A 27,925-nucleotide genomic window follows, 5' to 3' on the forward strand; every position below is an offset into this window, starting at 1 on the left:
AGTCCCGCTAATAACTAGAACCCTGTGCAATGTGGACTCGTGTTCCTGGAGCAGATCAACAGCACCAGGTGAGCAGAGTTCCTGGGCTCCTATCCCCACCCTGCTCCATTCTTCATCCTCCTGCCTGTGGGCTGGGATTGGGGAAGGGCTTGGGCCCATTCAATCACGTCTCTACTGTACACTTTTCTGTGTGGTCTTTTCTTCTCCCCCAGGTGTAGGTGTTCTGTTCTGCAGTCTTCAGGTCATTGTGAGGTTTAATTGTATTTGCTGTAGTTGCTTCCTTGGTGTATCTGTGGAAGGTTTCCATCTTGCCTTCCTACTCTGCCATCTTGATCCTCTCCAATACGCATGAATTCATTTTGCTATGAGTTTCTGAAGGTGAGGCTGTCTTGATGTATCTGCCTTCTGCTGTAAATCCCAGCTAAGAGTCTGGGAATCACGTACTTACCCTCAAATAAGTTAGTATATGTTCCCTTAGAAGTGTCATCTTTGACCAGTGCACACTTTGAAGACACCTACACATCAGACTTTGATCTTTGTGTTTGTTAAAGTAAATGCTATACAGACCCCACCCATCCAAAACAAGCCACTCTTGAAGGACCAATGATTGAGATACAGTGAGGGTATATCTGGTTCATGAACCCTGTAAGTTTTATGACAGGCTCTGATTCACAAGTTTCTCAATTTCTGTTATCTGTGGTTGGCAACTTGTGTACCATGAATTGGCTGTTTCCTACTCTGGAAGGGGGAGATAAGGATTGATCCATAGGTTCACACTATGTATTATTACACACACATGATTTAACATCCAGTGTCAAAGTCAAACCTCATCCTTCTGTGTGCATGTTCCTTCAAGAGGTTTCTGGAACATTTGACTCAGGGAATCTTGGAATTGTGCAGTAACAAAACTGTCAAATCTTGGAGCGATATAGTCCACGGTTAAGAACCTCAGAATCTCAGATTCTCAGAACCTTAGACTCAGAGAATGTGAAACACTGGTGCTTGCAACTCTTGTTCCTGAGAATTTTAGCATCAGAGGTTCCCTTGCACATATCTTTGGGAGCTGCATTCCCAGGCCCTCCAGTGGCAAACATCTGTTCTCCAAGCTGCATGTCCCCTCTGAGAAAGCGTCAAGGGAGGAGCAGAGGGGCTGGAGCCAGCTGGAGTTCTGCCACTGAGGCTCGTCTCCATGGGAAGATGGAGTGGCTAGCAGGTGTTTTCCCTGCCTGGAGGGAGAGCAGAGGGAAGAGAGAAAAAGGAAGAATCCCCATAGCCTCAAACTTACACCTGGGAAGGAGAAAGCAGGCGTCCATCAAGTCCTTGCCAAAGGTGCTGAGCGAAGTCCCATTCCGGCCACCAATGCCTGGGTCATACTTGTCCAGTCAGGACACTCTCAGCTTTGGAGTCTGGAAGCGCCAACCACCCAACCCAGCAAAGGGACAGTGTTGGGATAGAGACGGGAACAGGAGCCCTGGGTTCTGGCCTGGTCCCTGCCACGCACTCTTGGGCCTTCTTGAGCCTCTCACTGGCCTCAGTTTTTCACCTGCTTCCTTCCCCACAGGAATTTTGTGAAGGTCAATACATAGCCCAGTGCTGAAGAGTTTTAAAGGCTATTGAGGCTGCAGGGATGGGAGGATGAGAGTGATGTTTCTGGGTAGCTCATTTTCCACCACCCTCAGCTCCGCACCCAGAGTCCCTAGAGTTACACACTCACACACAGACACACACACATTCTTCTCACAAATACAACAGCAAATAGCATCCTAAGGAATATAGGAAAAAAACAACACCTAATAAATGATTTTAGCAAGGTTATTTAACAACAAAATTTTCTTCTATATACTAGCAATGAGCCCTAGGAAATCAAAATTTAAAAGAATACCATTTATAAACACTCAAAAATGAAATACTTAGATAGAAATCTAACAATGTATGCACAAAATGCTGATGAACTAAATCAAATAATTTCTAAAAAAAAATCAAATAAATTCTAAGTAGAATACTATGTTCATGGATTGGAAGATTTAGCACAGTAAAGGAGCCAACTCTCCCCAAATTGATATATAGGTTTAACATGCTTGCTATAAAAATTTCAGCAAGATTTTTTCTGAGTGTGAATTTAGAATATTAGAAAGTTTGTATGAAAAGTCAAAGGAAGAGCTAAAATGATTTTGAAGAAGAATAAAGTATGAGCATCACTCTTTCCAATGTGTTCCCTTGTGATTCAGCTAACATTCTGCTTAGAGAAAAGTTGTACCCTTACATTTTCATATAGGAGGAAAAGAAACCATGAAAATTCATGTACTAAGTATAGATATGTTAGAGCTATGAAAAGAACAACACAGAAAATCCAATGAAGTGTAAGGAAAGAGACAAAAAAATATAAATGCAGAAATCAGTGGAAAGAATGTTTAAGTTATAGTGAAGAGTATGAATTCAGTGGTCTATTGTCATCTTCTCTACGCTACAGATTCTCTTAATTTCAAAACAATTATGGATTTACAACATGTTGCAAAAAAAAAACAAACACATTGAGAGTTCCTGTGCATCCTTTAGTCTCCTCCAATGGTAACAGCTTGCATAGCTATACTTCAATATCAAAAGCCAGGAAATCAACATTGGTACAACCAACAGAGCTCCTTCAGAGTTCACTGCTTTGCATGCACATGCGTGTGTGTGTGTGTGTGTGTGTGTGCAATTTTATCACACTCAAGGTAACGATCTCTCACATATCAAACACATAACTTTGTGCAGAATATATAAAAACTGTGAAAACTCAATATAAGAAAACAAACCAATTTAAAAAGTGGGCTAAGGATTTGGACAAGAACTTTACTAAAAGAGATAAATAGATGACAAACAAGTTCATGAATCAATGCTCAACATGATAGCCATTAGCAAAATGCAAATTAAAACCCAATAAGACATCAAACATTCCTATTAGAATGACTGAAATAAAAAATATAAATGATACCTACTGATTGCATAGATGTAGAGCAATTGGAATTCTTACCTTTGCTAATGGAAATGTAAAACTGTAGTTACTCTAGAAAACAGTGGCAGTTTCATACAAAGTTAAATATATGTTTAACTGGATGACCCAGAATCACATTTCTAGGTGTTTATTCTCAAGGAATAAAAATTGTGTTCACATATAGAGGGCAAGTACCTCAACATACTAAAGGCCATGTATGACAAACCCACAGCCAACATTATACTTAACAGCTAGAAGCTGAAAGCTTTCCCTTTAAGATTGGGAACAGGACAAGGATGTTCACTCTCCCCACTTTTATTCAACATAGTACTGGAGGTCCTAGCTATGGTAATCAGACAACACAAAGAAATAAAAGGCATCCAGATTGGTAAAGAAGAAGTCAAACTGTCCCTGTTTGCAGATGACATGATATTGTACATAAAAAGCCCTAAAGAATCCACTCCAAAACTACTAGATCTAATATCTGAATTCAGCAAAGTTGTGGGATACAAAATTAATAAACAGAAATCTGTTGCATTCCTACACATTAACGATGAACTAGCAGAAAGAGAAATCAGGAAAACAATTCCACTCACAGTTGCATCAAAAAGAATAAAATACCTAGGAATAAACCTAACCAAGGAAGTGAAAGACCTATACCCTGAAAACTACAAGACACTCTTAAGAGAAATTAAAGAGGACACTAACAAATGGAAACTCATCCCATGCTCTTGGCTAGGAAGAATTAACATTGTCAAAATGGCCATCCTGCCTAAAGCAATCTACAGATTCAATGCAATACCTATCAAAATACTGACAGCATTCGTGAATAAACTAGAACAAATAGTTCTAAAATTCATATGGAACCACAAAAGACCACGAATAGCCAAAGCAATCCTGACAAGGAACAATAAAGCAAGGGGGAATTACACTCCCTGACTTCAAGCTCTACTACAAAGCCACAGTATTCAAGACAATTTGGTACTGACACAAGAACAGACCCATACACCAGTGGAACAGAATAGAGAGCCCAGATATAAACCCAAGCATATATGGTCAATTAATATACGATAAAGGAGCCATGGATATACAATGGGGAAATGACAGCCTCTTCAACAGCTGGTGTTGGCAAAACTGGACAGCTACATGCAAGAGAATGGAACTGGATTATTGTCTAACCCCATACACAAAAGTAAGTTCAAAATGTATCAAAGACCTGAATGTAAGTTATGAAACCATAAAACTCTTAGAAAAAAATATAGACAAAAGTCTCTTGGACATAAACATGAACAACTTCTTCATAAATGTATCTCCCCGGGCAAGGGAAACAAAAGCTAAAATGAACAAGTGGGACTATATAAAACTGAAAAGCTTCTGTACAGCAAAGGACACCATTAGTAGAACAAAAAGGTACCCTACAGTATGGGAGAATATATTCATAAATGACATATCTGATAAGGGATTGACATCCAAATTATATAAAGAGCTCACACACCTCAACAAACAAAAAGAAAAGAAGCCAATTAAAAAATAGGCAGAGGAGTTGAACAGACACTTCTCCGAAGAAGAAATTCAGATGGCCAACAGGCACATGAAAAGATGCTCCACATCACTAATCATCAGAGAAATGCAAATTAAAACCACAGTGAGATATCACCTCACACCAGTTAGGATGGCCAACATCCAAAAGACAAACAACAACAAATGTTGGCAAGGATGCGGAGAAAGGGGAACCCTCCTACACTGCTGGTAGGAATGTAAACTAGTTCAACCATTGTGGAAAGCAGTATGGAGGTTCCTCAAAAAACTAAAAATAGAAATACTGTTTGATTCAGGAATTCCACTCCTAGGAATTTACCCTAAGAATGCAGCAGCCCAGTTTGAAAAAGACAGATGCACCCCTATGTTTATTGCAGCACTATTTACAATAGCCAAGATATGGAAGCAACCTAAGTGTCCATTAGTTGATGAATGGATAAAGAAGATGTGGAACATATACACAATGGAATATTATTCAGCCATCAGAAGAAAACAAATCTACCATTTGCAACAACATGGATGGAGCTAGAGGGTATTATACGCAGTGAAATAAGCCAGGCAGAGAAAGACAAATACCACATGATTTCACTCATCTGTGGAGTATAAGAACAAAGCAAAAACTGAAGGAACAAAACAGCAGCAGAATCACAGAACCCAAGAATGGACTAACAGTTACTAAAGGGAAAGGGACTGGGGAGAATGGGTGGGAAGGGAGGGATGAGGAGAATAAGGGGCATTATGATTAGCACACATAATGTAGGGGGGTGCCATGGGGAAGGCAGTATAGCACAGAGAAGACAAATAGTGACTCTATAGCATTTTACTACGCTGATGAACAGTGACTGTAATGGGGTATGTGGTGGGGACTTGATAATGGGGGGAATTTAGTAACCACAATGTTGCTCATGTAACTGCATATTACTGAAACCAAACCAAACCAAAAAAAAAAAAACAAACCCAGGGAGTTAGGAGGTAAGATTCCTAACATACTCTTTGGTAATCAGACAATAACCCACTCAATCTTAAGGCAGGGCAAGCAGTCTTAACTGATAGGTCCCCACTGCTTGAGGGTAACCACTATCTTGGAGAGGAAACAATCAATAAATTCCTTGTGTTAAGTTTATCTTACAGAATTATCTAAAGGACTGACTGTGCATGAGGACATAGTGTCCTTCACTGGAGAGAGACATCATGATACCACAAGTCAAGGCTATGCCCAACATTCCCCCTCCACCCGTTGTCCCATTCTGGAAAGCCTTAAAAGACAGAATCCCCAGCCTTTCAGTGTGCCTCCTCTCTGAAGTGTGGCATAATTCTCCTTTAAGTGTGTACTTTTAAACAAAGCTTTCTCACTGCTCAAGTTACTGTGTTTTGTCTCTTTGGTATTTCATTTCTATTTCCAAGTCTTCACTCTGTCTCTACATTACTCCTGATGAGTAGAGAGGGGCTGCTGAGAGCTCAGATTTGGGCCTGCAAATTCCCGTCGCCATGGGTGACCCAGGCAGAACTGCAGCTGTGCAGTCTGCTCTTAGGAGCCTGCCTGAAAATACTCTTTCTTTGGGAAGTTCTCGGAACATAATCTCACTCCATCCTGTGTTCCATGGCTCCCCCAAATCCTGGAGTAGTAAGGGCTAGTCCTCATGCCATGCAGATCCAAGCAGACACAGGATGCCAGGTGACCCTGACCTCAGGAGTTGGCAAAGGAATGTGCCCTAGGCCAAGAAGGAGTTCAATGAACTTTCCCTCCTTTCCTCTGCATCTCCCTATTTTCAGCTGCCTTGAGGGCAGCTACCATTCTCTGTGTGGATAAAACTGCGATATTTCCAGAATCTCTTGCCTGGCCTTAGTGCATCTCCATATCAATACGTGTTTCCAAGGGGTGGAGAGAGTAGCCATCTCCATATCAATAGGTCATTACAGAGCAGAGCAAGGGGTGGTGAGAAACACGGGGAGAAGAAATGGACAACTACCTGTAAGCAATAAATGGGTTACTCCCACTTTATTTCTCCCTTTGACCGATTTCAGTTTCAAAGGTAATTTGCCCGTGGCTGGGAGAAAGATTTTCCCCTCCGGAGTTACACCTTGCTACTCTTGCTTCAATGAATTTCTTCCTTACCTTCTTTATCATCCAGAATCAAGATCCCTCTCCTGTCCAAGCTGAAGTTTCTCCTAGTGTTCTCTTAGTGTGCAGGGAGAGACCTCCCAGATGCAGCTGCCAGACAGCAATATAGATCCTAAAATATGAAATGCTAGAACCATTTCCATTGCACCAAATGATAATGTTGATGTTATAATAATAATCTCCACCTCAAAGGTTGTCATAACTCTGTCAATCATGATAGAATTAGACATTCAGAGTTGGGGGTGTCTCTGAGCACACAAAGCAGACACCACTTAGTGCTTTCTGTGCTTGCATAGCTGCAACAAAGACAGTGAGCAAGGAGAGTATGATTAGGGCCAGGGTGCAGGTGGGAGAATGGGACTCTGGACACTATGAGGCTGTGACTCCCACCCTCACCATGCTCACTGACTGAGAAAAGCATGAAGACACGCCTTTTCTTGAAGGACTGACACATCCAGAAAGTGCTCAGAGTGTCAAAACTGACAGGGATCATGGTGGACAGTGCTTGGGAAGGTGATAACATGTGTACCCTGTCACAGGGGAGGTGGAAATCAGTGGCTTGGGGACCTAGATAGGCCTCCCAGAAGCAAAGCTCACATTCTCTAGGACTGGAGTCCTTGGGGCCCTGAGATGAGGAAGGAACATGGGATGTGAGCAGAGCACTGAGGGGGCTGGAGTCTGGGGTCCCAAGGGCTGTTTCAAGCTGAGATGTATGAGCCAGGGTCTGAGGTGTGGCCCAGGACGCTCTCCTGAGGAAGGCTTGATGTCTTGAGATAGGGAGTGGGCTCTGGGAATGCTGGATATAGTCCATGGGCACCAGGTTCTTGAGGGGGGTCCTGAGAAGGGAGACTTGGCCTTGGGAAGGAGTGGGATCTTCCGAATGGGCTCCGGGTCACTGGGCACAGGAGAGAATCCTGAGGCAGAGGTCTGGCTCTAGGTCTGGGTGCTGAGATTTACAGCAGATGGCAGATAAGGAAGCCTCACCTTCAGAAACTCAGAGCAAAATGAGTTCATGCATACGTCGGGAGATATCAGTGCTCATCATATATGTGCACACACACAAACCACGTATGTGGCTGTGCCGTGACCACAGTTCTGGCATTTTCTGAAAGTGTTTTTCTCTCCCATCCATTTCATTAAGATGTTGGACTATGATCAGAGTGGCTTTATCTGGTGGGGGTGGGAGGGAGGCACAACTATGCCCATGCATCCAAAGTGTGCACAGTATGCTCAAGTGTGTAGGGACGCCGGGCCAGCTGCCTGCCAGGGCTCTGGAAAAAACCCTGAGATAAGAGCTGTTCACATTGCATACTAATATACTGAGTTTGTGTATTTCACTTGAGGAAGGGGGTCATTTTAAGCATCTGTCCTAAGGACCCTGGGGCTAAGGATAGCCACCCCCGCGGTTCTGTGTTCCCCTGCTTGCTAAGAGCTCTTGTGTCCCATGGGACCTCCGCTGGAGATTTAACCGTGCTGAACCTCAGCTCCGTCACCTGCAAAAGGGGTTTGAACCCTGTTCCCCATTCCATAGGTTTGTAAGAATTCGGTGAGGTGAGCGTTTAATGCTTTTAGCACAGAGCTGACACAGAGCATTTGCTCAAAAAATAGTATGTTATGTCCCTCTTGTTCACAGTATAGTGAGTTTCCTTCCTCGCATCCCACCTCCGAAGGGTCCATAGCACGATGCTCAGAGCCCACTGTGCTCCGCCCCTCGGCTCCGCCCCCGGTGCCCCGCCCTCCCCTTGCTCCTCCCACTAGCCCTGCCTCCCCAGCCCCGCCCCGGCTCAGCGAGGCTGGAAGCTCATGGTGTAGGTGCGCGGGATGGTGGCAAAGCCCACACATTTGGGGGAGACGTCGATGTCCCGGGGCGACTGCGGGGACTTGAAGCGGAAGTTCTGCATGATGGTGGTGAGGAAGAGAAAGAGCTCCATTCTGGCCAGGCCTTCTCCGAAACAGTTCCGCTTTCCTGAAGAGACGGGGGGAGGGGCGGCCGCGGCCTGTAATCCCTGCCGCCTCGCCCACGACCCACCCCGGCCGCATCACCCCGGGGAGGGGGGCCTGAGAAGCCTTCAGGGAGGTCTCTCCCGCTGTGAGCCTCAGTTTCCCTCGTCCGTGGGATGGGCGTGAGCCACACCACCAGGCTGGGGCAGTGGGAACCTTACATGACCCTTTCCTCAAGTACACACTCAAATATGGCTGCTGTGCTGTCGTCTCCTTTCCTACCAATCTGAAGATTTTAAGTGACTCGACTCTGGGTCCTGATTTCCCTCCTCTCTGAAAGGGGTGCCAGCGTCCCTTCCTCTTGTCTGGGCCCAGGTACTTGGTGGTCATGTGGACTGCAGCTGGTTGGCTCCAGGGCAGATTGTAAGAGGAACTTCCAGGCTGGAGGGGCCTGGGATGAAGGAGGCCGCTGCGGGTTCGGGGGTGGCTTGGCAGCAGGCAGTGGTCTCTTACCGATGGAGAAGGGCACGAAAGCATCACTCTTCTTAAACTGCCCCTTCTCATCCAGGAAGTGCTGGGGCTTGAAATCTTGGGGGTTGGAGAAGAACTTGGGGTCTCTCAGCACGGAGCCCAGCATAGGAAACACCTCGGTGCCCTGATGGGGAGGAGGTGAGGGGTTCATATGGAGGAGCGGTGTTGGGAGTGCTGACACCACACTGGGTGGGGTTGGAGGGGGAATTCTGTGTCCCAGGTGAGGAGAAAGGGGAGGCATGGGAATGGGGTCCTCTGAGGGAGAAGATGGATGTCCCTACGCAGGAGGTTTGGCAGGCATGGGGTTCGTGTCCCCTGAGAAGGGGAGTCTGAGGACATGGGCGCTGTGTCTCTAGGGACAGAAGGGCTGGGGGACATGCAGTTCATGTCTCCCAAGGAGTGGGTTCAGGGGTGATGGTGTTCATGTCCCCTGAGACAGGATGTTTGGGACACATGGGGTTCATGTCCCTCCAGGCAGGATGACTGGGGGACATGAGTCCGTGACCCTGGGGCAGGAGACAGGCGAAATGATATTCGTGTCTCCTGAGGCAGGGGGCTTGGCGAAATGGGGTTGATATTCCCTGAGGCAAGAGGTCTGGGGGAGACACGGGAGCAGGAGCTCTGAGTGGGAAGGTGGAGGGGGCAGGTGTTTGGGGAAGCCTTTGTCTGAGGGAGGGGGACCAGGGCTGGAGAGTCTGTAAGGGGAGAGGGATGCTGGGTCACAGCAAGTGGGTGGAGGTCCCTCTGGGCAGGTCGGCCCTGCACCTTAGGGAGGAGGAAGTCCCGAAACTTGGTGTCCTTGGTGACTCTGCGAGCCAGGCCCATGGGGATCATGTCTCCGAATCTTTGGATCTCGTGGATCACGGCGTCTGTGTAGGGCATCTCGGCCCGGTCCTCGAACTTGGCCTGACGGTTCTTGCCAATGACCCGGTCAATCTCTTCATGGACTTTGGCTGGGGGAGGAGGGAAAATGTGTTTAGGCATCTAGGGGTCTCAGGGCAGGGACGGTAGTCCAAATGTGTATAACGGGATTATGACATGCATGACATCTATGTGTGACATGGATGTGGACCACTCAACACAGACGTTGGCCATGTGCATTGTGGGTGCAGGTCCTGTTCACCTGGTCCTGCCAGAATCACAGGGGAGGCGTGAGGGAGGCGTCTCGGGGAACGATCGTGAGCCGGCTGTGGGCACCCAGTGGGCTCAGCACAGCAGCTGTTTACCAAGCACTTAAGGTATTTTCAATATTTTGAAGGCTAGAGAAACTGGGTATCAAAATATCACCTAGTCGCTGGATAGTGGGGCATGTTTGACGGTCCGGATATCGCGGACAGGTGAACACACTGCAGAAGGCCCAGGAATTTAGAGGTTTTATGTCCCCCTTTTCCTGCCCCTCCAACCTTACCCTCCACATCTGGGTGCTTCATGAGCAGCAAGAAGCCATATCGCAGGGTTGTGCTGACGGTCTCGGTGCCGGCAAAGAAAAGGTTCAGTGTGGTGAGCACCAGGTTCTTCAGGTTGAACTCTGCATTGGAATTCTTCCCCTCCTGCAGGGAGAGAGGGTGTCGGGCTGAGCCTCCTCTCCTCAGGGCTGTCAGGGCCCTTCAAGGGGAGGGAGAGGTTTCCGTTGACCCAAATCTCTTAGACGCAGACCGCCTTGGACAGAGGGAGCCTTCTTCTGCCTGCCTCGGCTGTGACTGTTCAGTGGTAGAAATATTAAGAAAGAGAGGGAAAGAGGGACACAGTGAGTGAGAAAGAGGGACAGGGACGGCATGACAGAATGAGGCAGAGAGACGTGAAGAATTTTAAGCTACAGCACCCTGTCCCTTCACTAGAAGTCTTGCCGCTTACTATGGAGAAATCCTTCCCCGGATCGTTTCACCTTGAACTTAGACTCTATAAAGCCCCAACTCCTTTCCTCACAGAAGGAAGACTGACGTCCAGAGGGTGGGGACCCTCCAACAGTAAACCCAGTTCACCTGACAGGTGTGTCTGATAGCGAGGAAATGAAAGGTAAGAGAGCACAGCAGCTAAAAGCACCAGCCTCAGAGTCCGAGAGAGCTGGGTTTGAGCTGGGGTGCCCTGCCTCCGCACTGTGTGGCCTCAGTCAGCCCACTGATACTCTCTGGGCCTCAGTCTGCTCATCTGTACAACTGGGGTCCTAATAGAGCCTCCTGCAAGAGCTGTGAGTGTGCAATAGGTGAATACGGCAAGGCACTAAAGGAGCGCCTGGTGCCGGGAAGTGTGCACAAGTGCTGCGCTTATGACTCCCACGTGCACGCCCCGCCCGGCGGGAGGGCTCAGGAGGTGGAACAGTGATGGTTAGCTACACTGGGGTTCGGCAGATTATGATGGTGTGTGTGGGGAGGGGGGCAATTTGAATAGACCCCTGCTGTTCTCCACCCACACCCGATTTCCATCTGCCTGGCTTGGGACCTCTGGGCCCTGGCCTCTGGGTGTACCTCCCGCATGCGGATGAGGAAGGAGTCGATGAAGTGCCGCGGGGAGTTGGGGTCCAGGGTGCGCTGGTTCTCCTCCACCTTCTTGATTATGAAGTCCTCCAGGCCCAGCAGTTCCTTGAATGCCTGATGCTGTGGTCCTGGCAGGTGGTTCATCACCGAGGAGAACATTTCGTAGAGCTGAGGGTGGGGAGAGAGGAGAGGAGACAATGAAGGGCAGTTTCAGTGGCCAGGACCCAGTGGGAGTGGGACCTGTCCAGGAGAAGAAAGACACTAAGATACATGCGCCTGTCAGGTGTTTAGGTATTTAGATGAGGCTAGGTGGGAATAGATCCCTAAATTTCCACAAGAGGTTACTGTGAGGGCCCCTGTCCGAGGATTGAGATGGATAGGGACACATACCACGGTTTCTGATGTTAGAGGAGGCTGGATGGGAGCAGCACATGGAGGTGTCCCTCTACTTGTGTTAGGTTGGGTAGGGCGACACCTATCTAAAGTGTCGAGCTATTCAGGTTGGACTGAAATGGGGGCACCACGTCTCTAGGTGTTTATACATTCAGATGGGCTCAGCTGGAGACTACTCTCCTGATATTTAGGGGATGTGGATTTGAGGGCATCTGTACAGGGTTCAAGTCCTAACGTGGGGCTGGTGTGCAGGGGCTCAAATGTTCGGGTGTTCTGATATTCACATGAGTGATAGGGTCACCTCTGTAGGTGTTTGGGTGGTTGGGAGACACATCCTAGGTGTTTGGGGAACCATCTGTCCAGGTGGGGGGATCTTGGTTGTGGTACCTGTCCAGATGAGGAGATCGTTAAGTGTGCTGGGTAGTGGGCATTTATCCGGATATTCCAGTGGGCTGGTTTGGGGCACCTGTGCGCTACCAGTGCCTGTGGTGGGCCGCGTTTAGCAGCACAAGGTTCTCAGGAGGTGGACTGAGGTGGTCACTTGTCTGGGAGTTAAGAAACTCAGATGGGAAGATGGACTATCTTAACAGGGAGTACGTGTAAGATGGGCGGGGCAGAGCCAGGTGGGTCGGGTTACCTGCCCTCTGGATGTCGCTGTGAACTGAAAGCTCCCCAGCATCATACGCAGCAGCGACAGGAACTCTTTGTCCTCGTAGTCAAAGCGGTCCCCGAAGACAATAGAACTGATGACGTTGGAGACAGTTCGGCTCAGGAAGAAGGTGGGATCGATGAAGGCGCCTGGGGAGGGCGGGCCGCAGAGGGACAGCGATCTGTGAGTCAGTCGGTGATCAGCCCAAAGTGCAGCCCCAGGGCCCAGAGCTGGGAGCCCGACCCCCAGCCACAAACCCGTCCCTTCCGGGGCCAGAACGCGCGTCCGCCCCTGCTGTTTCCCTCCTGGTGCCGCACAGTGCGGGGTCCCCGGCTCACCGCGCGTGCCCCGGAGGGCTTCGACGAGGAAGCCCGCCTCCTCCTGGATGCGCTCCTCGATGCCGCGCTTGCCCACGCCGAAGTCGCGCAGCGTGGTGATGGAGAAGCGCCGGAGCTGTTTAGCGCGCTCCCCGTTGCTGAACACCACGCCTGTGGGGGAGAGTAAGATGGGGAGGGGCCCCGAGGGGCGGGGGCAGAGGGAGGGGAGCTGGGCCGAGAGGGGGGAGCTGGAGAAGGTGGGTATAGTGCAAGGCGGGGGAAGGACAAAGAGAGAGGCAACCAGAGAAGCAACACCGAAGGAGAGAGAGGCCGTGTTGGGAGAAAAGAATCGGGAGAGAAGCAGGACATGCGCAGACAGACAAACACAGGGACCCTCGGGTAGACAGAGCTGGAGGCGGAGAGGGGGGAAAGTGAGCTACGTGCGGATCTGGGATTGGAATTAAAAAGGTGAAGGATTCTAAAACTGAGATGGCATGGATTGAAAAATAGGGAGAGAGAACACAGGGGTTGTGGAGATGAGAGACTGTTACCAGGAGATGGTGGCATGGGGATTAGGACGCAGAAATAATGTCAGATTCTAAAACGGGACGACAAGTGAAGGAGAAAAAGCTAAGACGGGCGCAAATGGACATAATGGCCCAGGGTTCCCAGGCAGAACTTGTAAGAGATTCAAAGATTCACCTAGTGAGAAAGAACAGGGACATGGGGCCGAGAACCAGCGAGAACTAGAGACACAGAGAGTCCAGTCAGGTTAGACAGGATGGGACAGACAAGGTGCAGCAAGGTGTGTGCCACAGCCCGGAACGGGCAGGGGTCAGGAGGGGATCGCTGGGCAAACCAGCCCTCAAACCTCCCTGACCAGAACCCCCACACCCTCACCCCAATCCCCCTCACCGTAGCCTTTGAAGAGCCAGTCAAACGTTGCCTGCTCGCCCCTCCCGCTGAATTCCTCAGCCTGGTCCACCAGCGCCTCCTTCACAGCCTCGTGTCCACACAGCACCACGATCCGCCGGGGCCCCAGGTGGACGGTGAACACCGGACCATAGCGCTCGCTGATCTGGTGGAGGTGGGTTGTGTGGTTACGGGGAGCAGCCCCTGCTGGGCACTGGCCTCTGCCCAGTCCGCAGGTACTGGATGCATTTCCCCCAGGTTTGACAGTCAAGGGACAGGCACCCCAGGAGCTGGTCTGTCCTGGCAGGGACCCTGCTGCTGAGCCTTCAGAACTCCCCTGTCCTAAGACTCTGGTCCACCCAAGTCCCTGCCACAAAGTCCCCACCACACTGAGCAGGCCCCCCGCCCCCCGCAGTGCACCCGTCTCCCCGCCTCCTGACACCTTCATGAGCGAGTTGTACATCTGCTCTGTGTTCAGCTGCAGGTAGTTCCCGATGAAGGGCAGTGGGGTGGGCCCGGGAGGCAGCTTCCCCCAGACCTTCCTCTGCCGCCAGGCGGACATCAAGACCAGGACGGTCAGGCAGGCAAGCAAAGCCACCAGAAGCAGCCCCGAGGCCAGCATGGTGGCACCGAGGGTGGCAGTGAGATGGTGATGGCTGGGATGGTTTGCCTTTATACCACCTGGGAGAGGACGGACTTTGGTCCAGATTATATAACTGTGTCATTTCCCCTCCTGACTACACCCCCAGCCGTGCTCCCTGCCTAGCTGAGGACACAGGGGAGGAGGAGGGGACACCAGGGCAGATCAGCAAGGAGTGGCCCCAAGACTGACTCTGTGGCCCCTCGGGAGGGGGCTCCCAAGAGCTGTGGACGTGCGAGGAGGCAGTTGGCAGATTCCAGAACTGAGCATTTTAGAGGAATTGCAAGTGGGCGTTTCTGAACTTTGTATTGGGGTCTCACAGTGAGAAGGAACCCAAAAGTTGTGTTTTTGGGGGTGTTGAGAAATAAGAATCCAAAGGTCTAGATTTATGGGTATGGGATGATACAGGATGTGGACTTGGGGGTCTTTCCTGAGGAGAGATGCAGGGGTCAGGGCCTCAGGAGGGAAGAGTCCAGGGACTGGGTCTGAGGGTATCGGGTGAGGAAGGCCCTTGGGCTGTGAGTGTGGGTCTCTGGGGAGAGAAGCACGTGGAGACTCATGAGTCAGCACACGACCGAAGGGGCTGTCATGTTTTTGTTTGGACACACTGCTGCCTCTTGATGCTCAGAATCCTCTTTTAAACTTCAAAGCAAGGCCGGGATTCATGTCAGAGAACTGCCAATCCTTTTTGGGAAAGGGGTAGAAGTCCAGAGTCACATTCGAGTGGAACTTTCCACAGAACAGAAGAATCTCAGGGTCGCAGTTGGCAGAGGGACTGGGCAAGACTGGGGCATAGTAGTGACAACCCCCAGTGTGGTGTCAGAAATCCCAGCTGTCTCAAGAGTCATCATTTGCAGAAAGAGCCACTGGCCTCCTACCTGAATCCTTAGGAGAGCTTGGTATGGTGATTATATCATTTCATTCATTATTGTTATTACTAGTATTTCCCATTTATACATGGGTACATGGAGGGCTGAAAACAGAGTGGCAGGGGCACCAGTGGGCTCCCGTCTCTCCTGCTCTGTTACCCTTATTCCCCGTTCCTGGGGCCGCGTCTCCCCACCACGGAAAGGGAGCATTTGGGAAGACAGTCATAACTGGGGGCACGTGAAGTTCCCTTCAGGCGGGATTCCTGGCTTGTCAGGGCTGCTGCCAGAGGGCACAGGGAGCTATAGCAGGAGAGAGCCGGGTAAACTGCAGTGTTGGGAACAGACATGGGCTCTGGTTTGCTGACAGTGGAGCCGAGGAACGTGAGTGGCCCGGCTGGCCTACTCTGCCGTCCCTGGCATTCCGCCTCAGTGAGGGCGCTTCCTGTTGGTGAGCACTCATTGTGAAGGTCAAGTCTATGTCTGCCTGATCGTATCCAGTCTCTAGCGGTGGGGCTGGATCATTATTATCCTCAGTTTGTGGTTCAGAAGACAGAGACTCCCTAAAGCCACTTGCTCCAGGCCTCACGGGTAGTAAGTGAGGGAGCTGGGGCTTGAACCTCCTCCCTTCCCCCCCATTCACTGGCCTCACACACCCTGGGGGCCCAGAGGCCAAGTTTAGCAACAGGTGGGTGCTGAGAACGGTGTCAGCACTGGACACGGACACTAACTGGCAGGTTCTGCTCTCACATCAGGTAGGCCCGTGGCGGGAGGGGCGTCCTGTTGGCACTGAGCTTGCCCCCGGGTCAACACTAGGATTGAACGCCAGTTGCCACTGACCTTGATAAAGGAGAACATTAATAGAGGCACCTCTGGTGCCAAGAAGGCTCTGAGCCTTGGCCCAGGTGGCTTTGAGTCTTGTCCCGAGGGCATAAGGGTGGGGGCACGTGGGCTGTGAGGCTGGTCCCAGCAGCTCTGACAGGGGCCCCAGGCCGATGCTGAGACAGGTCCTATGAAGGCCTGAGGGGGACCACGATGGGCTTTGGGCGGGCTCTGATGGCTGGACCCCTCTGCTTACGTGCCGCCTCTCACCCTGGGCGAGTGCAGGTGGGTGAGGCTGGCACTCTCGGGACTGGCATCTTGCTCAGAGCAATCCAGGCTGCTGAGCTCCAAGTCCCTGTGGGGAGGGAACACAGGCAGAGAAGAAAGCAGAGAGAGGCAGGTTGTTTGTTAGTCTTGGAAGGGGAAGAGGAGGGGAGGAGGATTAGCACAGGCCCTGCAGGTCTCAGCCCCCCTAATCCCGGTCACCAGCCTGCACCTGGGCCGGGTGCACCCTGCGCCCCTCCTCTTCCCCGTGTTCCTTGACCAGGAGAAAGGTAGATGTCTGAGGGGTTTGTTTCTCAGTGAGGTTGGCACCAGAAAGTGCACTGAGTGTCAGACAGGCTGCCATGAGCTGGGCTTGAAGGGGGTGGGCAGGGCTAAGCTGGAAGAAGTCCTTGGGGACAGAGAGGTCCAGGGAGTTAGGGCTGTTCATGGCCCTGGAACGTGGAGGGAGAGATCGGTGTCAGTCAGCACACGCCTTACCTCCCAGAGGCGGGACACGTGCCGGGGTGCGGTGGCCGAGTATTGGCTTCCAGAGTGACCTGGTGGTGAGCCCAGGAAAATCCCTTCCCTTGCTGGGCCTCAGTTTCCTTTTGTGGACACTGGTACAGCCATTAAGAGCAGGATTAAGCATGGATTAGATTCCCTTATCCCTCTCTTTGTTGTGTGACCTTGGACAGGTAATCTCACCTCTCTCAGCCTAAATGGGGCCAATGATAGTACCTACTTGTTAATGTATTTTGGTGAGCAGTCATTGGTTTAATACGTGTGAAGTACGTGGCAGTAAGTGTTCCGTAAACATTAGCTGTTCTTGTTATTAATGGCAGGATGAAGGAGATGGATAAGGGGTTCTCTAACAGTCCTCCCTCAGCACAGCTGAGCCTGAGCCCTGGAACTCTGAATAGGAAATCGATCTGCTGGGTGGCCTCCTGGAAGCGTGGTGGGTTAGGCAGTTCTGAAGAAGGACGGGCCAGGCTTAGACCCTTGGGTTGTTCTGGTGGGCATGGAGCCCTGCATGGACTTTTCCCATCTCTCTTTCTCCACCTCTGCCCCTTGTTTCTGAGTCTGTCTTGCTCCTTCTCCTTCCCTGCAAGTCAGCCTGCCCTCCACCCTGTCATGTGCTTCTCCATCTTTATGTCTTGTGCCCTTTTGTCCAGTGGGTTCTGCTCAAGGCCTCTGCCATGTTTCCCCTTAAGTTTATATCTGTGTATGTGGGTCATGCTGGGTGCGTGCTTGGGGTGTCTCTGAACGTCTGTCTCCATGTATGTTTCAGCATGTCCACATAGACGTATGAATGTATGCATAAGCCTGTCTTTGTGGAGGGTGTGTTTGTGCATAAGTGGACATCCATACCTGTTTATGTCTATACATGCACATCTGTGTGAATGCACAACAGGGTTTGTGAGTGTCCATGCCGGTATCCCTCAATGCATGCCAGTTGCAGCATCTGAGATTCACCACAGCACAGATTCCCACCACCCCAGTCTGTGGGAAACACGAGTACTCACTTTGGGATATGCCTTTTGGGGGATATCTGCATGTGTGTGTCTCTGTGTCCTTCCTGATGCATGACTGTGTATTCACATCTGCAGGTGTGCGTGCATATCTGGTGCTGTACATGAGTGTGTGGGTGTTTTTGCGTGTGCATTCAGGTGCAGGATGTGGGCACATGGGCCACCTTGTATACATGTTTCTGAAATCTGTTTGGATTCACATAGCCCTGGCCCAGCTCCAGTTCCTTTCTTACAAAACAACTAGCTTCCTTTTTTCTCAGGGTTTTACCAGCCTGAGTATTAAATGGTCACACTAGTTTTAAAAAACCTCCAGATCACAGGTGTGTCCTGAGAGCATTCTGAGGTAGGTCACTCCCCTTCAGATTGACTTAAATATCCTCTCTGAAAATTTCTTTCCCACGGCCTTACCACCGGATTTCTAACCATTCAATAAATTTAACAAATTCAAACAGAGTTTGGCTAAAGCTCACCAAATGCACTGCTACTTGCCAGCCTGTGCTGAGAGATGCTGAGGACACAGGGGTACCCAAGACAGCCCTGGGCCCGGCCCTCCTGGAGCCCTCACTCCAGAGAGGGAGACACTCCAGTGAGCAGGCAGTGACAGCTCAAAACAGACAGTGCTGGAATGAGAAGACCCAGGCCAAGGGGCCCTGGCTGGATGGGGGAGGCACAGGCCAAAGGGCGAGGAATTGGGGGCACAGGTGTGTATAGGAGCCCACAAATGGCCCCTGATTCAAGCTTGGAGGTTCAGGGGAGCCACTAGAGGGCTAGGTAGGGATTTCCATGGAAGGTTAGGGAGCGTTCTGGCAGAGCCATCAGCTTGTATAAAGGGCGGGGGTCCATGGAGCCTATGGTTGAGTGCACTTAGCGTGTAGGACTCCAGGGCCATGTCCCCGAATGAGGCTGGAGCCATCAGCCAGAGTCCGACCTGGTGGACCATATGGAACCTGGGGCGAGTTTGGACTCTGTTCTAAGACAATGGGAAGCCACACAAGGATTTTTAGCAGGGGGACAAAATGATCAGATTTGTGTTTTAGAAATATTCTTCAGATTTTGGGGGAAGAGGAGACTCAAGGTAAAAAAATGAGGAAGTGGCTTCTACAGGCATCCAGTGAGAGAGGAGAGGCCATAGGAGGGGGTGGTTGGAGAAAGATATGGGAAGAAGAACGAATTCTTATCTGGTTCCGTGTTGGCAGTGCAGGGTAAGGACGAGGGAGGGGGCCCAGGGTGGGGGAGAGATGGTAGTGTCATTTACTGGTTTGGGGACACAGATCTGAATAGGAAATTGATCTTCTGGGTGGCCTCCTGGAAGCCTGGTGGGTTAGGCAGTTCTGAAGAAGGATGGGCCAGGGTTAGACTGTTGGGTTATTCTGGTGGGCATGGAGCCCTGCGTGGGACTTTGCTTGAGGCTGGAGATAATGAGTTGAGCTTTGGACACGTTGGTGAACCAGTCATGGTCCCAGTTCTTAGGGATTTCACAGACTAGTGGGAAAGCAAGCCCAGATAAATTAAAGTCCTTACTGATCCCATTGGTAATAATTAGTAATTGTTGGTGATAATTTACTGATTAGGTTGAGGACTGGGAAGGTGTTGTAGAGGAGATGCCCTTTGAACTGGGTCTTGTGGGACGAATTTCTAGGTAGGGGAAGAGAAGAGAGCGTACAGGCAGAGAGAGCCGCACAAGCCAGGCCTTGGACATGGGACGTGGCTGGAGCAGGGCAGATGTATTTGACATCTAAACCCCCTGCTCCCTCTGCCAGACTCATCGATCAGCTTTCTATCCTCTACCCCCTAGGCTGACCCAAGATTCTCAGGAAAAACATGGCTCGTGACCATAAGTGTGCCTGAAATCTATGACCCTGTCCCAGATAAGAGTCTTTTTTCTAACTGAAGTAAAATTGACATAATGTAATTTTAACTCTTTAAAGCAAACAGTTTGGTGGCATTTAGTACATTCACAGTGTTAAGAAACTACCACCTCTATTTCCAAAGCATTTCTAAATAAGAATCTTAAGTGATCCTTCCTGTTTTAAACTTAAATACTAGTACTGCTAATAGTGATACCGTTCACTGAGCTTATCTTACTGGGTGAAGTGTGAGCTTGATCTTATTGAAGCCCTCACAGGAAGCCTATGAGGTTAGCATTTTCATCCCCATTTTGCAGATGAGTTAAGTGAGGCCTGATGAGTTGGAAGTGAGTTGCATTGGGTTCCACAACTAATAAGGGTGGAGCCCAGCCATGGCATTGTGTGACTAAATTTCGTTCTCTTACAACATGGATGGATCTAGAGGGTATTATGCTCAGTGAAATAAGCCAAGTGGAGAAAGATACATACCATATGATTTCAGTTATTTGTGGGATATAAAAACAATGCAAAACAGAGGGAACAAAATAGCAGTAGACTCATAGACACTGAGATGTGACTAGTGGTTACCAAGCAGGAGGGGTTGGGGCAGGTGGGAGGAGGGTGAGGGGAATAAAGGAGCACAATAATTTACAATCACATTGGGCTTCACAGCTCATAAGGGTAGTGCCTAGTCATGGCATTGTGTGACTCTAAATTTCACGTTGTTAACCACCACTCTGGCATGCCAAGCCCACCTTTTTGCTTTATGCATATCAGAAAACTGTCCCTAATATCCTGCAGCTTTTGAAAAACTTCCCTGTAAGCCTGAAACAAAAGATTCCAAAATGTTAAAAAATAAAAATAGAAAAATATCTCTTCATGGGAGGGAGACTTGACCTTTTGTTGTTTTTGTGTTCCTTGAACTTTAACCAAAGACCTGATTAACCAGTTTTACCACCCAGCTGTTGGCAGTGATGTGGAGAGCGAGCCTGGCAGACAGGAGGTTTTGGTCAGAGAGTGAACTGTTTGTATTTCAGATTTCGGAGTGATGACAGGGCTTAGGGTAAGGCTGAGGGAGCGCTGGCTGAAACAGAGTCAAGGAGGCCAGTGAAGAGAAGAAAGTCAAGGTTCTTTCTGTCTGATGGTTTGTGCAAATCCTGCCCGTGGCCGCTGATGTGCCTCCTTCCAAGGAGAATGGCAGGTCTGGGCTTAGAAAAAGGGCACAAGTTTGACAGATGACAGGGATGAAGGAGACAGACTCAAAAAAGAAAATATTTTTATAAGAAGGTGGAGAGAGCACACTCTAGAGGTGCTCAGAGTTCCTGATTCTGGTAGTGGTTGAGTAGCTCCTATTGGATCAAGCATCCTGGAAATAATGTCTATACACTCAAAATAAAACGTCCAAGAAAAAAAAATCCCTGAAATCACTGGGGAGTAAATAAAAACAAGCAGTTACTAAAGAGGGTTAAAAGAAGGGAATTTCCTGTTTCCTGAAGACAGGTCCTGGACAGTGCCTTTTGGAGTAGCAAAAACACACATAAAACCTTTGTAGTTTCTCTGTCTTGAGAACCAGAGGACAGATTTCAGGGTGATCTTAGCACCTGGTGCCGATGGTGGTAGATTCTCAAAAAAGGAGAGAGCCAGAGACAGGGATCCCAACTTCTATGTACAAGTATTACCATGTTTGTTGGTGTCCCACAGGTATGTGAAGTTCGGTTCAGTTTTCTTTATCCTTTTTTTTTTCTGTTCATCCATTTGGGTAATGGGCATAGATCTATCTTCAAGTTAATGTACACTTCTTTTTTTGCCATCTTGAACCTTCTGCAGAGTCTCTCTACTGAATTTTTAATTTTAGTTGTATTCCTTTCAACTGGAGAATTTCTATTTGGTTTCTTTTTACAATTTCTCTCAATTGATATTCTCTAGTTTATGAGTAATTGTTATCATATTTTCCTTTCATTCTTCAAACATGGTTTCCTTTAGCTCTTTGAATAGCTACTTTAAAGTCTTTGTCTGCTGTGTTCAACAAGTGAGCCCCTCAGAGACCAATTCTATTGATGCTTTTGATCTGTTAGCCTTGCTATACCTCAAATTTTCTATTACTATCCTATATTTAAGAAACAAGTCCTACCATTTGCAACAACATGGATGGAGCTAGAGGGTATTATGCTCAGCGAAATAAGCCAGGCGGAGAAAGACAAATTCCAAATGATTTCCTTCATTTGTAGAGTATAACAACAAAGCAAAACTGAAGGAACGAAACACCAGCAGACTCACAAACTCCAAGAAGGGACTAGCGGTTACCAAAGGGGAGGGGTGGGGGAAGGCAGGTGGGGAGGGAGGGAGAAGGGGATTGAGGGGTATTATGATTAATACACATGGTGTTGGGGGGGTTCACAGGGAAGACAGCGTAGCACAGAGAAGACAAGTAGTAACTCTGTGACATCTTACTACACTGATGGACCATGACTGTAATGGGGCATGGAGGGGGCACTCGATAATATGGGTGAACGTAGTAACCACATTGTTTTTCTTGTGAAACCTTCATAAGAGTGTATATCAATGATACCTTAATTTTTAAAATACCCTATATTTAAACGATGTCCCAATAAATTTTTCATGGTACCTTTAGACCAAGAGAAATACATATGAGTTTCATTTTTTAAGTAGTTAGGGTCAAGCAACTTAATAAATTGTTTGTGTCCTAACAACTTAATGGTTATTTGAAAGAAAATAATACACAGAAATTGAATGAAAAAATAATATTTATTTCATTCTTAATGACCACAATTACTTAATAATGGATGTGTTTGCATATTGAGCACTGCATAAATTCTCTTTTTTTGTTCCACATGATTTCCACATTACCTTTGCTTTTGATCACAGCAATCTTTGAATGCCCAGCTTTATAAAAATATGAGGCCATCGAAAAAAGTTTTACACAGTCTATTGTTGAAACTGTGAACTACCTCAAGCTTGTAATTTGCATTTTGATGTTGGGTACCACTGTATTTCCCTCAAAAAAATAAAATAGCCTGTGGCAGCCATGTGGGCTTGCTGTGGCACACAGGGCTCTTTGGCTTTGGAATAATAGAGAACCAATCTCAGTTTCCTGGTTTTGATAACTACACTATGTTACGTTAGCTGTTCACATTTGGAGAAAGCTAGGTGTATATAAAGTAGTGCTCAGGGTGAAATGTACACCTCTGAAAGAATACGCTAGAAAATAAGAAAAGCTGAAAACCAACGATATAAACTACCATTACAAGAAACTCAATAAAAAATAATCATTTGTCCAAACATTGAAGAAAGGTATAACAACAACTTTTGGAAAAAAATAATTCTTATGGACAATACAAAAAGAGGTCATCCTTCTCAGTTTATTTGTAAAAACTTGAGAAGGACTTGCAGGAAAGGGAATTTCAAGTGAATTTTTGTCATGAACATAGACACAAAAATCTAAACAATATATTAGTAAATCTAATTCTGCACCATAGAATAATGTTTCAAGGCCAAATGAGTTTATTCCAGGAATAAATGCCATTTCACACCTGCAGAAGAGCCAGAAAAGGCCAGACAGTTCCAAAAGATTGTCATTGGTGCAGGTAAGGAAGGAACAGTAACAAGTTTCATGGGGGGATGTAAAGTAGTACAGTCCCTTTGGGAAACTGGCAGTTTATTAAAATTAAACATATCCCTAACCTATAAGGAAGTAAAACCCCTCCTTGGTTTATACCCAAGAGTAATGAGTACACATGTCCAACAGACAATAAGGACTAAAAATGTTCATAGCAGAGTTGGTCAAAAGAGCCAAATACTGAAAACAACCCAAATGTCCATCAACTGTAGAGAAGATAAATAAATAGTAAGCAGTTCATCCAATAATGTTCTGCATAGCAATAAAAAATGAACAAGCTACTGATACATGCAACAGGGTGAGTGAATATCACAAATAACATGCTATGGGAAAGAAGCCAGACACAGAAGAGAATATGCTCTACTGTTGCCGGGCAGCCACATCTGGGGAGGTCTCCCCCTGCGCAGTAAATGAAGCACAGGGAGAAACCTCAGCCTGGGTGGGCGAGGGTTCTTGATTCTGGACAAGAAAGAATTCTCAAACAGGTTTTGTGGGTGCAGGTAAAGAAGGAATTCATTAAAGTGAGAGTGGTAGGGAATGGTGGCAGCTGCCTTGCAGGCAGAAGAGAGCAAGGAGGTGCAGAGGGAAGGAGGGGAAGTTCACTGAACTCCGACTCAGCCTAGGGCAGATTCCCTTGCCAACTCCTGAAGCCAGGGTCACCTGGCATCCTGTGTCCGCTTGGATCTACACAGCGTGGGGACTAGCCCTTACCACCCCAGGATTTGGGGGAGCCAAGGAGCACAGGATGGAGTGAGATTATGTTCTGAGAACTTCTCAAAGAAAGGATATTTTCAGGCAGGCTGCCAAGAGCAGACTGCACAACTGCATTCCAGGTCACCCAGGTGACGGGAACTTGCAGGCCCAAATCCGAGCTCTCAGCAACCGCTCCCTACTTATCAGGAGTAAAGCAGAGACAGAGAGAAGACTCAGAAATAAAATAAAATACTAAAGAGACAAAATGCAATAATTTGAGCAGTGAGAAAGCTTTATTTGAAAGTACGCACTTCAAGAAAGGAAAGTGGGGGCATCCTCAGAGACAAGCTCTGCTGAAAGGCTGGGGATTCTGTCTTTTAACGTTTCCTGAAATGGGGCAAAGGGTGGGGGTGGGGGTTGGTTGTTGTGCATAGGCTTGACCTGTGGTCTCAAAATGCTTATCTCTGGTGAGAGGCACCACGTCTCCTCTCCTCTATCATCAGTCCTCCAGCTAATTTTGCTAAATAAACTTAACACAAGGGATTTATTGATCCCATTCTTCTCCAAGATATTGGCTGCCCTCACGCAGCTGGGACATATCATTTAGGCCTACTTGCTCTGCCCCTAAGGTGGGCTGTTGGCTGATTTTACTAAAGAGTGTGTTAGGAATCTTACTTCTCAACTCTCTGCTTTTAAAATGGAATCTAGGCCTTGAAGTGGAGTCCCTTTTGTTTTCACTAAGCTATTTATATCTCAGCATTTTTAAGAAAATTAATAATGATACTTGTCTCCCCTCTCTGCCCTCCATCACTGTGATTCCATTTATATGAATTTCAAAAATGGGCAAAACTCAATGAAGTTCAGAATAGTAGTTACTTCTGGGGTTATAGTGACTGAATGGGATATAAAAGAATCCTCAGGATTCTTGGAAAAATTCTGAGTAGTATCGACATGGTATACACAAATGTGGAAATTCCTCAAGCCCATTCACTCAAAATCTGTGTCCATTACTGCATTTAATTCATAGTTATCAGAAAAAATTAAACAAGAAACAGAACAGGAAACAGCAAAATATATACAAGAATTATAGTTTGTTTTTTTAAAGTAGTTCCCTTCTGCTGAGGGGAGGTAATAGTTGGAGGGATAGATGGGAACAAGAATTTCACTTTATATCCATTTATAGCTTTTGAATTTGGAACCAATTGAATAATTACTTGTTTAAATAGAAGAGTTTAACAAACCTGGGTGGAGGGTGCATCTGTTTCCAAATGAAGGCAAGACAAATGCAGAACCTGATGGGGCCACTGGTCCAAGAGACTGATGGAAGCTTTGCTGGTTGATATAATCATAACTAATGGTCCCAGGGCTCTCTAAACATCTTGAAGTACTGTTTGAAGGGCTTCACATCTAGTGACTCACTTAATCCTCTCAACAACCCTTTGAAGTAGGTACAATTATTACACCCATGTCATAGATACTTAAATTTCATCCCAGGGAGGCTGAGTCATTTGCCCAAGTTCACACAGAGAGCGAGAGGCAGACCTGGGCTTTGAACCCAGACAGTTTGACCCCAGAGCTGTGCACTTAACTAACGTGTTATGCATCCTCTGTCTACAAGCAACAGTGATCCTGCACGTTTGGGCTCTGGAGACTATAGCTCTTCTACTTCGTGTGATGTGTTCAGTTGTGGTTCCCAAGTCATGATGATGGGAAGAGGGAGACAGTTTGAAGGCTCTTCCAGCCTCAGCCTGTCCTCCACCAGGACCAGTCCTTCTCCAGCAACACACACATTCCAAGTCAAGGTTTTCTACTGCAGGTCCCTTCTGCCTCACAGCGAGATTCCCTCTGGGGTCCTTGAAGTCTTTTTGTGGCATCACACTTGAGGCAGACACATCCCAACCCATGAGAGGGGTTCTAAGAAAAATGAACTCCAAAAGGGGAATGGCTGAGGTGTCCCAGGAGGCTCCTCGATCCCTAGGCAAATTTATCTCATAAACCCAGAGACCAGCTCTACATTGAAGCAGAGATCTGCACCGAACACACTTTACCTCCCTATGCAATACCCCTTCCTTTGAGAACAGCACCTCCCCGGTTCCTTGGGAAACTTGCTCAACTCACATGGTTTAGGATGGAGAAGACAGGGGTCGGATCATGAAGCAGGGATGACCTGTCACAGTACACACCCTGCCACCACAATGAGTTTGTAAGAGATGGGCACGTGACCTCTCAAATTCCTTTCTGAAACTTTTGCTTGAGTTGCTGGGCAAAGGTTTTTCTCTTCTCTAAAAACCATAACCGTAAACACAATGTATTAGTCAGCTTGGGCTAAGTTATGCTACGCTGATTGATTCAACAAGGGTATAGTCCCCACACATACTCATGTTCATGGCTGATTATCTATGGGTTTGCTTCATGTCTTCGTCATTGACCAAGGCTGGAAAAAGAACCCCTACCTGGGACAGGCCAGACTCCAGCGAGGGAACAGACGAGGCAGAGCGATGAGAAGACCCTTATCGCCTGTGCATGGAGCCTCATATCTCATTTTCACTCACATTTTATTCCCCAAATTAAGTTAAATGGGCAAAATTAAAGTCAGAAGGTAAGAAACGTAGTTCTCCCTTAGGGTAAGACCCAGTAGGGAAAGAAGAAAAGATTTTGAAAAGAATATAATCTGCTAAAGACAATGAAATGCCTCACACTGTGAAAAACCATCTTCCAACCGCCTAGAAGAGAGTCGAAAGCAGATCAATAGATCCAAATGATGCGTTTATGGACGGGGTCAGAAGACTCATCCGAACACCTAAATCTAAAATGGTAAACCCCTGGCCCCGCCGGGGGGCGGGGTCGCCGCCCCCTTCCTCTGCGGCTCTGCTCGGAGCACGACGGCTGCCCCTGCGGGGGCCGGGGAGGGTGCGCAGGACGGCGGGACCCGGCAGGCCGAGCCGCTGCCGCCACCCCCGCAGCAGCAGCAGCCGGAAGAAGCGATGGCGGCCGAGGCCGGGGAAGCGGTGGGGTCGCCTGTGGACGACGGGTTCCTGGGCCTGGACTCGCCCACCTCTGTCCCGCACAGGGACAGAGCAGAATGGGCTGATACAGATCCAGTGCCGCAGAATGATGGCCCCAATCCAGTGGTCCAGATCATTTACAGTGATAACTTTAGAGATGTTTATGATTATTTCCGGGCTGTTCTGCAGCGTGATGAAAGAAGTGAATGAGCTTTTAAACTAACCAGAGATGCTATTGAGTTAAATGCAGCCAATTATACAGTGTGGCATTTCCGGAGAGTTCTCTTAAAGTCACTCCAGAAGGATCTGCATGAGGAAATGAGCTACATCACTGCAATCATTGAGGAGCAGCTCAGAAACTATCAAGTATGGTGATAAAGACTTCATGGTGAGGGAAGTGTTAACAGAAAGAGAGAAGGCTGGTGAATCAGGGACTTCTGGAAGTACAGTCACAAGTTGGAGAACTGCAAAAATCTTTACAGGATCAAGGCTAGAAAGCAGAAGATCATGGAAGCAGAAAGTCATTATTATATCCAGGCATATGGATAATTTGAGCTAGCCACAGTGTATAAAACTCCAGAGAATGAGACAGGATGAGGTGACCATAGAAGAAAGAAAAATGTACATTTTTGGAAAAAAATGCGTACCTTTTACTTCTGTTCATGAATTACTAAATCGTTCCTTCTATTGGCTGCTGTGTTTGCTTCATACTCATATGTCTTCTCTGTCTCTTGGCATGGTTTCTGCTCAAGGCTATTTCAGTTCTTCTA

At 48.0% G+C, this 27,925-nt stretch overlaps 1 protein-coding gene across 1 annotated transcript; it reads right to left on the reverse strand.

Moving 5' to 3' along the window:
- Positions 1–8,227: 8,227 nt before the first annotated feature.
- On the reverse strand, positions 8,228–14,513 carry LOC118918040 (cytochrome P450 2A13). Its single transcript, XM_036896428.2, has 9 exons — positions 14,295–14,513; positions 13,856–14,018; positions 12,962–13,111; positions 12,612–12,772; positions 11,573–11,749; positions 10,516–10,657; positions 9,873–10,060; positions 9,090–9,231; positions 8,228–8,601 (listed from the first exon to the last, which is right to left on the reverse strand). Exons 1-9 carry the CDS (start codon positions 14,472–14,474, stop codon positions 8,420–8,422), a joined length of 1,485 nt encoding a protein of 494 aa, XP_036752323.1. The 5' UTR covers positions 14,475–14,513; the 3' UTR covers positions 8,228–8,419.
- Between the last annotated feature and the right edge of the window lie 13,412 nt (positions 14,514–27,925).

This window comes from Manis pentadactyla, chromosome 15, assembly GCF_030020395.1.
Source record: "Manis pentadactyla isolate mManPen7 chromosome 15, mManPen7.hap1, whole genome shotgun sequence".
NCBI lineage: Eukaryota > Metazoa > Chordata > Mammalia > Pholidota > Manidae > Manis > Manis pentadactyla.

Coding starts and splice junctions, on each gene's coding strand:
- LOC118918040 (XM_036896428.2), bottom strand. CDS start 14,474: ATGCTGGCCTCGGGGCTGCTTCTGGTGGCTTTGCTTGCCTGCCTGACC. Junction 10,658..11,572: donor TCCTCATCCGCATGCGGGAG/GTACACCCAGAG, acceptor CTCTCCCTGCAG/GAGGGGAAGAATTCCAATGC. Junction 10,061..10,515: donor GAAGCACCCAGATGTGGAGG/GTAAGGTTGGAG, acceptor CTCCTCCCCCAG/CCAAAGTCCATGAAGAGATT.